General features: G+C 49.5%; 2 protein-coding genes across 2 annotated transcripts; one reads left to right on the top strand and one right to left on the bottom strand.

The window, feature by feature from the left end:
• Window positions 1–3,894: 3,894 nt before the first annotated feature.
• LOC137834044 (uncharacterized) lies at window positions 3,895–4,311 on the bottom strand. Its single transcript, XM_068642110.1, has one exon. It carries the CDS (start codon window positions 4,309–4,311, stop codon window positions 3,895–3,897), a length of 417 nt encoding a protein of 138 aa, XP_068498211.1.
• Window positions 4,312–10,055: 5,744 nt separating this feature from the next.
• On the top strand, window positions 10,056–10,463 carry LOC137834043 (uncharacterized). The gene has a single exon (XM_068642108.1). The coding sequence runs from the start codon at window positions 10,056–10,058 to the stop codon at window positions 10,461–10,463; it is 408 nt and encodes a 135-aa protein (XP_068498209.1).
• The last annotated feature ends 690 nt before the right edge of the window (window positions 10,464–11,153 follow it).

Below are 11,153 nucleotides of genomic sequence, written 5' to 3'. Positions count from 1 at the left end.
CCTATCATCTACGTGGCATTCCTGCTGACGTGACATTCCCTTGAGCAGTTGACGTGACATTCTCTGAGGAGCTGACGTGACATTCTTTGTGCTGAAGATGTGACGCTTTAAGTTGCTCGTTAATCTCTTGACATGTGGCACGATCCTACGGCTAGGGATGAGTGTCGCTAGCGCTTCTTCAAGTTAACGTTATAACCTTTCAAAAACGCGCGCTCAAGGCACTGTTTCATCTCTTTTCCCATTCCTTCATACTGTTCACCTTCTTCTCCAAAAACTTTCTCTGCATTCTCTCCTCGCACCCCCAACCTTCATCAATCCGATCACTTAAAGGTATGGTTTTTCTTCTTCGATGACTCTTTCCCTTTACTGTATTGCTCTCATAACTGCCTGGGACTATTTATATTTCTGCATTTTTGTTCTTCTTCCTCACTTCTCTGTTTCTCCCTTTCTTAACTTCTCGCGGGGGTATGGTTTTTCTAGGGTTTTCTCTTCCCCTTTCTGCCTTAACCCCATTTTGCTAAACCTTTTTCCTTTCTTCCTTCTTCAGCTTTTTCATCAATCCATGGTGTGTACAAAAACAACCGCCAATCCACCACCCCAAAGGATCAACTATAGGGCTCACTACCCCTGGGCCTCTGATGAACTCTTAGCCGAATGTTCGACTCTGACCACCGTTGAAGATGTGGAGAACCATCTGGGTGACCCACGTTTTTACAACTTCAATGCCTTCTCCAGTAGACACGACTCCCATATCTCCGTTCGTCACTGCACCCCCGGGGAGCCGGTCTGCGTAGATGATAGGTCCAACGGTGGGAAGCCTTTCTTCTTCCTCTACCAGACAGTGTTCAAACGAACCGGTCTTCGCCTACCCTTCTCAGGCTTCGAGAGGGAGTTGCTTACCGAAATCAATGTAGCCCTTGCCCAGCTACACCCCAACAGCTGGGCATTCATCAGGGCATTCGAATTCTAAGCGGGTACTTGGGCCTGCTACCATCAGTGGACATCTTCCTCCACTTTTTCGAAGTGAAGAAATAGGGGAAGAGCCTCTGGATGAGCTTCTCTGGAGTGGCTGGAAGGATACTCCTCACCCTTTTCCAGAACTCCTACAAAGGATGGAAGGGCAAGTTCTTCAGGGTGTGTTGCACCAAACACGACCCCACAACCCTGGATGGTTTCCCCCTATATTGGGTGAAGGAGCCAAGGCTGATTAAGCCCAAGTCCTTAGACAAACTACCCTCTGCTGATATAGAGGTATGAGTGGCTTTAGCTGGCATGGGAATCGTCTTCAACACCGTGGAGCTCATAGCTCGTGAGTTTGATGCGGACGCCCTTTCCCAGTACTTTGGTTGCAGAATCTACGCCCATACTTGTCTTTTTTATCTTTGCCCCTTAACATGCTTTCTCTTACTGTTGTATGTGTTGTTTATATGCTCTAAACTTTTGTGTGTAACCATGTGTATCTGATGTTTCATGCTTAACTGATATTGGCTCTAACCCTTTGTTCTTTTGCTTGTCTTGGTGTAGCCTCAGTGATGGACTCGTCAAGGCGTCTTGCTCTGGCCAAGGCCTTGAAAGCTCGCACCAAGGCGACTTCCGCGAAGGCTGGCGCCTCTGACACCCCCATGGCTGAAAGAAACCCCCCAGAAACTCCACAAAGTCCAACTTCACCACATACCGCCCAAACAACCAACTCGCCCCACACCCTCCAAACACCTAACTCACCCCCTCCAATCGCTGAAGTCCCACTGGTTGTGGCCAACACTTCCACCCCAGCCCCTCTTGACAAGGGCAAGGGCGTCCTCATCGTCCCCTCTGATGACGAAGGTTCAGGTGAGGGGTAGGTCTTCAAGAGGAGGAGGACCAATAGAGTCATCTCCTCACGATCAGCATCCCCCCAACGTGGAAGGTCCCTAAGGGACAACCCTCCTAGCGCCACATCTCCCACACAACAACTGGACCAAGGGGAGGGGGCAGAATCTGCACCGCCATCGACACAAGCACCCGCCGCTCAAGCAACTGCCCCAGAGACCTTAGAGATCCCCCCCCCCCCCCAATCATACAACTAATGAGGGGGTTCAAAGAGGCTCTGGCCCAAGACACGTGCGAAAACCCAAGGATTGACACCTCAAACTGTGACCCTGGCAACCAAATTGTTGATGGAAAGGTGGTTCCCCTCGACCTCGGGGAATGAGCAGTACTTGATTGATTTCATCTTCCTTGTAAATTTGTATTTACACCTTTGAACTATCTGTAACTCTGACATCCAACTTTATTTATTTAAATATCACTCGACTCTTATCTTTACATTCTTGTTCGCCTTTAACTTCTCTTGCACCTTTATCTGCTTCTGCTTTCTTTACTATATCAAAGGTGTTACCTTCGATGCATCTCTTCATCGCTTCGCCTTTAACTCTTTAGGTAGCACGTGACTTTCTTTCTTACTCTTCCTTCTGAGTCGTGATGCATACCCCTCTCTTGATCTCTTTGCTTCAAACTTCTCTTGGCCTTCGTATCTGCGAGGAATCTACCTCATGAAGGCGTCGCCTGCCTCGCCATCGCCTAAAGACATAAGAGGACTTAACTTCATGTCTCATCATCACTCAAAGGTGAAGGAGGATTTCTCTTCGTGCCTCATCATCACTCGAAGGTGAAGGAGGACTTCTCTTGTCTTTACGGCTTTTGATAACTCGTGCTCTTCACTCTTCTTCTTATTACTCTTCGATTTTCTTTTGCCTTTTTAACTTGCAAAATTTTCAACTTGCTCTTCGCTTTCTTGGGTCCCAAGGCGCTTACTGCCAAAGGTATTGCTAGCCTTGTCATTGCTTAGGATGAGAAAGGGTCTCGTCTCTTCTATGGCCTCGACATCGCCCAAGGGCGAGGGAGGGCTTTATCTCTTCCTCTGCGGCCTCGACATCGCTCGAAGGCGAGGAGGGCTTATCTTATCTGTACTGGGTGTCCACGCTCGAGGAGAGACCTACTGAACGCGAGGTCGTATCGTCCTCAGCGTGTCTAAACACTTGGGACAAAGTCACGCTTTTGGTGCCCACGCCCGTGGAGAGGCCTATTACAGCAATGCCGTATCGTCCGCGGAGTGTCTAAACACCTAGGCAACTTTGCCCTTATCTCTGCACGCATGGTGCCTACGCCTGAGGAGAGGCCCACCCGGGGTTAGTGTCGTTTCGTCCCCAGGGTGTCTAAAAACACCAAGGCGATCAGTGTTCTTGGTGCCCACGCCCAGGGAGAGGCGTGTTAGAAACATCGTCGTATTGTCCCTGGTGTGTCTAAATGCCAAGATGACCAGGGATGTTGGTGATTACGCCTAAGGAGAAGGTTTCCCGAAGGATGGTGCTTCTCCTCAAGTGCGTGTATCTGCACCAAGTGACCTAGTTTTCCACTGCTCCGAAACTTCTTGCTGTTTGATGCCCACACTCGAAGGAAACGCCCCTCGCCACTTCCTTGCGAGGTGTCTAAACATCAGACACTGGGGCTAGCTATTCCTACCTGAGGAGGGGGCGTCCTGAAGGAATCCCTTAACCTCTACTCAGGGACTAGACACCCGGATTTTAACTTATACTGAGCGTACCTTTTGACTTGACGCCTGTGCCTGAGCATGTGCTCCCGCTACTTGCTTTAATTTTCACACCCACTCTCTTATCTGGCGATGCCTACGCCTGGCAACGCCTTCACCTGGCGACGCCTCACCCTGGCGACGCCCACACCTGGCAACGCCTTGAGCCTTTGCTTTTTGTTTCTTTAATCGTTGCTCTTACATTGTGTGCGGGGGAAAACGGAGACAAAGTTTTCTTGAACTTCTTTTTACTTGGGTGACCTCATTAAAAAACCCCCGAGAGGGAAAAAGAGTGTCCCCTTTACAATTGTGTACTTCATAATTCTTCAACTGAAATAAAATTTTAAATTGGCTGCATTCCAGCTACGTGGGATGGGCCCCCCCTCTAGAGTCTCTAACTTGTACGAACAATTTCCCTTGGCTTCAGTTATTCTGAAAGGTTCGGTCCACTTGGGAGACAACATGTTCTCCAACTCGTAAGGATGAGCCTTCCTCATGACCAGGTCACCAACTTGGAATTGCCGTGGCTTCACCTTAGAGCTGTACTGATGCTCCACTCTTCTCTTCACGGCTTCCGCCTTTATCCTCGCCTCTTCTCTGGCCTCGTCCAATAGGTCTAGATTTACCCTTCTTTCCGCATTGGACTCCTCTGTCACAAAGCTCAGAATGCGGGGTGAGCTCTCGTGAATCTCCACCGGGATCATGGCGTCTGACCCATATACCAAGCTGAATGGCGTCTCCATGGTGGAAGATTGAGGTGTGGTGTGGTAAGCCCACACGATCCTTGGTACTTCTTCTGCCCACGCTCCTTTACCTTTCTCAAGCCTTCGCTTCAATCCCCTCAAAAATTTCTATTTGCTGACTCCACCTGCCCATTCGTCTGGGGGTGTTCGACTGATGCAAACACCTGCTTGATTCCTACTTCTGCACACAACTTCACCAACTGCTGGCTCGCAAACTGAGTGCCATTATCTGAGATAAGACACCTAGGCACTCCGAAACGACACACAATGTTCTTCCAAACAAAGTGTTGTACCTTGTGCGCAGTGATTTGTGCCACTGGTTCTGCCTCTATCCACTTCGTGAAGTACTCGATGGCGACTATCAAATACTTCATCTGCCTTATCGCCAGAGGGAAAGGCCCCAGAATATCGATTTCCCATGTGTGGAAGAGCCATGGGTTGTAAATCGATCTCAGTTCCTATGGAGGCGCCTTACGCCAGTCTGCATGCATCTGGCACTGCTTGCATCGCTGGGCGTATCTTACACAATCCTCCCTCACCGAAGGCCAATAAAACCCTGCGCGAATCACCTTGGAAGCTAATGATCTTCCCCCCATGTGGCTTCCGCAAATCCCCTTGTGAAGCTCTGACATGATCCTCGCACACTCGTTGCCACTCACACATGTCAGAATTAGATGCGTGAACCCATGCCTAAATAGCACTCCATCAACGAGAGTGTACCTTGCAGAGTTCTTCTTTATCCTCTTTCCTTCTCCAGGATCTGCTGGGAGAATCCCATCTGCAATGTATCGCCTATAAGGCGTCATCCACGAGTCGCCTTCCTCCAAAGCACATACTTGCATACACTTCTCTCCCTCGGGCGAGGTCGCGTAGGTGTTGATGCGGGGTGTCCTTGCCGCATCTTGAATCAAAGAGCGATGGCTCCTTGGCTTTCCTCTCGTCATGCTGATGTGAAGAACATCCACCATGTTGTCTGCCACAAACTTTCGTGGTGTTTTGAGCGTCTCTTGGATGACTGTCCTCTGCCTGCCCCCCTTGCCTGAGCTGGCCAGCTTGGCGAGCAGCTCAGCTCTGGCATTTTGCTCTCTAGGGACATGCACCGGCTCAAACGTAGCAAAAGCTCCCTTCAACACTTGGACATACTTTAGACACGCTGCCATCTGCGGATCCTTTGCTTGATACTCCCCAGTCACTTGCCCTATGACCAACTGTGAATCACTCTTCGCCAAGAGGCTCTGTGCGCCCATTTCCTTGGCCAAGAGCATTCGAGCAATCAGCGCCTCGTACTCAGCTTGGTTATTGCTTGCTTTGAAGGCGAAGTGTAGGGCTTGCTCGATCAACACCCCGTTAGGACCCTCCAAGATTATTCCCGCGCCACTCCCCTGTTGATTGGAGGACCCTTCCCCTGAGAGCATCCACTGTGATCCTAGCTCCACCTCTTGAGGGCCTCCTCCTGGTGAGACCTCTGCAACGAAATCTGCGTAGACTTGCCCTTTGATGGACCTCATGGGTTCGTACTAGATATCAAACTCTAACACCTCCACTGCCCAGCGAACCATCCTTCCAGCTACATCTGGCTTCTGAAGCACTTTCTAAATGGGGACGTTCGTCATCACCACCACTGTGAAGCTGTGGAAATAGTGGCGGAGCCTCCTGGCCGAGAACACTACTGCCAACGCCGCCTTCTCCAATGACTGGTACCTCGACTCTGGGCCTTGTAAAGCCTTGCTTACAAAGTAGATGGGCCTCTGCACTTGATCCTGCTCCTGGACCAGCATAGAACTGATAGCCCACTCGGTCACAACGAAGTACAAACGAAGGGGGACGCCTGCTCGTGGCTTGCAAAGCACCGGTGGCGTCGCCAAGTACTCCTTCAACTTGAGGAATGCTGCTTTGCACTCATCTGTCCACGCAAAATGGCTATTCCTCTTGAGGCACTGGAAGTAGGAGTGGCCCTTCTCACCTCCAGCAGATACGAATCTTGACAAAGCTGCCATCCGCCCAGTCAGTTGCTGCACTTCTTTCACTGAAGTTGGGCTCCTCATGGCAATGATTGTTGCGCACTTATCAGGGTTCGCCTCTATTCCCCTCTCAGTGAGCATAAATCCCAAGAACTATCCCGCCTCGACGCCAAAAACGCATTTCTCCGGGTTTAACTTGAGGCGGTACTTGGCTATTGTGGCGAATAGCTCCTCCAGGTCAGCTGGGTGTCGCCCTCTTTTTTGAGAGGTCACCACCATGTCATCAACATAGGCGTGCATGTTCCTTCCCAGCATGGGTGTAAGGACCTTGCCCATTAGTCTCTGGTAGGTGGCGCCTGCGTTCTTCAGCCCAAATGGCATCACCTAGTAACAGTAACTGCACGTTTCCGTCATGAACGCCGTTTTGCTCTCATCCCTTGGATGCATTTTTATCTGATTGTACCCCGAAAATGCATCTAAGAAGCTCAGCATCTTGCACCCTGAGGCGCTATCCACCAATGCGTCAATGCTAGGTAAGGGGAACGAATCTTTAGGGCACGCCTTGTTTAAGTCCGTGAAGTCTACGCACATTCTCCACTTCCCATTCGCCTTCGTCACCAAGACGACGTTGGCTAGCCACTCAGGGTATTGTATCTCCCTGATCTGTACAGCGCTTAGCTGTTTCTGTGTTTCTTCCTTCACGACGAGGCACCTCTCTTCGTTGAACTTCCTCCTCCTCTGTCGTACAGGGTGAACCTTGGCGTCCATGGTGAGGTGGTGGCACAAAAAATTTGGGTTGATGCCTCGCATGTCTGAGGCGGTCCATGCGCCAAATGTTCCCGCCGGTTGACCAGACTGTGCTTCGTGCGTAGCTAAGACTCGCATATCAAGGACTCCTTCGTCTTTGTTCCAACTCCTCACCTTTAGCCGCTGTGAGTACTTCAAAAGAAGTGAACAAAGGGGCGCCCTCGCGGCCGTTTGCACTCCAACGATCAAGTCAGCTAACAAGAAACATCAAAGAACACACCTCTGTATCGGAGCACCGTGAATGGATGCTTTGAAGGTGGTTGAATAACTGAGTAACTAATTTCTCTCTAATTGCCTGTGCGTAAAGTGGGTTCGCGAGCAAGCAACTAGAGTGTGTGTGTAAAAACTGAGTCTGGATCCCCGTCTCAAACGTTTAAAGCCTCTTTTAAACGTCAAAAACATTCAAAGCGTCTTAAAGCACATTCAAAGCGTCTTAAAGCACATTCAAAGCGTCTTAAAGCGCATTTAAAGCACTTAGAAACCTTCGACGCGTTTAAAACGTTCAAAGCATTTAAAGCATTTAAAGTGCTTTAAAGCGTTCAAAACGTGAACTGAATAAAAACGTACCTTAGCAAACTTTTAGGGAAACTTATATACCTTGATGTTTCAATGCTTACTGCTACGTGTTCTTCTGACTTGACCGTTATTCTACGTGGAGGGCCTTACAGCACCGTAACCCAACTTAAGGATATTCCATCGTGTAAGTCCTCCTTCCTCGAGGTGCATCTGGCGCAAGGGGTGACTTTCTGGGTGCCAACTCATGCACCCCAGCCTCTAGTCACTCGCCCTGGGAGTGTATCTACCTTCCTCTCGTACCAAGCACATGGTTCGCCCCTGGGCGTGACCCTCTCATGGGTCGTATCTATCCTAGGGGCCTCCCTTAGGTGGCGTGGGTACTTCACAAGTCAGGTTACTCCTCACTGGTACTGGGAATATGGCCTTGAAGCCACCTTTCTCTTCTCTTTATTATTGTTCTGAGGTACTGAGGCCCGAGGCCTCTTGTGGTGTCGCCCCCTCCACGGTCTTTCCTAGCCGTGGGTATCGGGGGGTGACACCGTCGATGCCTTAACCTGGCGACCCCTTAACCTGGCGATGCTTCATTTTGGCAACGTCTTAACATGGCGACGCCTAAACCTGGCGACGCCTAAACCTGGCGACGCCTCATTCTGGCGACGCCTTAAGTGGTCAACCTGTTGACTTTCTTCCCTGGGCTCCCTGGATGGTTCCCACCATATGTTTGACTTTGGCTTTGACTTTGACTTTGACTTTGACTTTGGTCAATGCCTGGGAATGGGACGGTACAAAAACTTTTCACACAAAATTTGTGTGTACATCTAGGATTTTGAAAAGGAAGGCTATTCCTCCAATTCTACATCTAAACATGAAGGATCAAAGAAAATGGATAAGAATAAAGAAAGAGAAAAACAAAACATGAAAATAACAGGAAATGGATACGAATAAAGAAATAGAAAAACTAAACATGAAGATGACAGGAAATGGATAAGAGTAGAGAAAAAGAAAAACAAAGAGAAAAGGAAAGAGAAAAAATATAGAAATGGAGAATTTTCTAAGGAAACTATAGTTAGAGAAGTTCAATGCTTTAAATGTCTTGGTAAAAGCCTCTATGTTGTTGAATCCCATAGAAGGTCAATGCTTCTCAAAAATCAAAAGTGTATTAGGTAGGGTGAGGCTTATTCTTCACCCAAAGAAGAAGTTCTAGATTATGAGGAAAAAGTTTTTCCTCCTAAAGAAGACTTATTTGTGTCTCGACCAGCCTCGGTCATCGACCCAGAGACTAACCTCAGACATCGCGCACCGATGCTTGGCAATGGAAGGGGGCCACGTGAGGTGGCCCCCAGACTTACCTACCAGGGAATTGGTTAGTCTTTGATATTTGTATCCCAAGCCCCGATGTTGGAGATCGATATCGGACCTCACTAGTAGAGGGAGAAGATTGGACATCGGTCGTCTGGACATTGTAGAAGGACACGTAAGGTGGGCCCTAGAGTTTTGCTAAGTTAACAGTTAAAGACATGAGATATGTGGGAAGCCTAAGTCACGAAGGATCCATGCACGTGGTGTGTATGACGCATGGAGGCACAACACGTGAGGATAATCCTGGGAGGCGTTAAGGCCCATTAGGGTTAGGGTTTCCAGTGAAAGTTGCATGCATGGCACGTGAATACTTAGGGCACCCACGAAGCAGATGGCACTAGAGATTAGGTGCAGAAGTTGGTACCCAAGCGGCCACTCTGTCATTCGTTGCAAGATTCTATGAATAGCGGCGCAAGGACATTCTCCAAGGAACCCTAGACAAGGGTAACGACACAAAGGTGAACCCTACTTTCAGCCTATATAAAGGGTGCCAAGAACCCTGGTAAGGTACACAGTTTCTAAGACTGAAGTTATTCTATACACGTGGTGTTTCTTTGCCCTAATACTGACTTGAGAGGTTTCTTGATCAAGAAAGCACGATTCTCAGGCAAGATCGAAGGGCCAAAGCAGTTGTTGGAGTCAACCGGCGGAGCGAGTGAACCGGCAGGAACATTTGGCGCCAACCGTGGGGCCCATTAAAGACAAGTCCCACTCGCAATCACGTTAGGAGTCTTTACAAACAATATGAGGAGTACGAGGCAAAGAACCGTTGGATCCACAGGAATTGTGCCCCTCGGAGGGGACAACGTTACCACGCAGCAAATCTTGGACACGATGCGTGCCCTCCAAGCAGAAATAGCGACGTCACGAGCGGACAACGCAGAACTGCGCAGAGCCAGTGAAGAACTGTGCAAGGATTTCCAACAAGTAGGGGAGCGCGCGACGGACGAGCGTGCCCCACCCGTGCCACTTAGGGCACGTCCCATGTCGTTCTCACAAGCAATCATGAATAAGGCGTTACCAACAACATCTCTAGGCCCGAAAGTCTCCTTCACATGGGTAGAGGACCCAGAGGCCCATCTCACGGCCTTCCACACCTAAATGATGCTCACCGAAGGATCAGACGTTGTGTACTGCAAGTTGCTTATGAGCACGTTGGCAGACGCGGTGTTGGAATGGTTCGTTAGCCTTCTTGACAGACACATCACCACCTTTGACCAGTTTGCAACGCTGTTTAGGGAGCAGTACCTTGTTAACAAAGCCCCCACCCGACTTTCTTATGATGTTTTCGACGTCAAACAGTATCAGGGGGAGGCCATGAAGGACTACCTGAACAGGTTTGGGGTCCATGCGGTGAGGTTGAAACCCACTGATGAGGCCATGACAGTGCATGCCTTTGTTAAAGGAATGCTACCTGGACCTTTCAGTGAATCGCTGCTAAGGTTCTACTTGAAGACGTTCACAGAGATTAGACGTCGAACGTTAGCACACATCACCGCAAATGATTGAGTAACACAAAAACAAGGTCTTGTCGGTCTTGCCCGACCTCGAGTGACAACACGACCTCAACCTATGAGGGTGCACGAGGCAACCACGGAGAAAAAGGGGACGGGAAAACCCTATGAGCGGACCCAGACGGGGACGCGCAAACGAAGGGACCCAGCCCCGAAGCATAATTTTCGAGTAGAACTCAAGGAGTTGATCGCTATCCCGAACATAGCGGCAAGACTGAAGGTACCCGCAAAGACCGATAGAAAGATGGGGCCCAACAAGAACGCTTGGTGTGAGTTCCACCAGGCAAATGGCCACTACATATTTAATTGCATGGCTTTGGCACACCAACTAGATGAGCTGGTGAAAAGCGGTTTCTGTTCCGGCCGGTTGACCTGGGACGTCTTCGTACACAACCTCACCCGTCAGCTAGGGACTCCTTCCCACTGGTTACCTGTGGATTCCTGCAAAGAAGGACAAAAGGGCGCCCTAGCGGCCGTTTGCACTCCGACACTCAAGTCAGCTGGCAAGAAACACCAAAACTCTGCACCTCCGTATCGGAACACCGTGGATGGTGCTCTGAAGGTGATAAAAAGAACTGTGTATTGTGTCTATTTCTACCTCTGGCAAACAACTTTTCTCTAGTCCCTTGTGCGTAGCCTCTAGACTCGAGCAAGCAACTAGAGTCTCTTCTGGGAAAAATTTGCC

Source organism: Phaseolus vulgaris, chromosome 5 (assembly GCF_000499845.2).
Source record: "Phaseolus vulgaris cultivar G19833 chromosome 5, P. vulgaris v2.0, whole genome shotgun sequence".
Classification (NCBI taxonomy): Eukaryota; Viridiplantae; Streptophyta; class Magnoliopsida; order Fabales; family Fabaceae; genus Phaseolus; species Phaseolus vulgaris.
The sequence above is the reverse complement of the archived record's forward strand: the minus strand, read 5'-3'. Positions and strand labels throughout refer to the sequence as shown.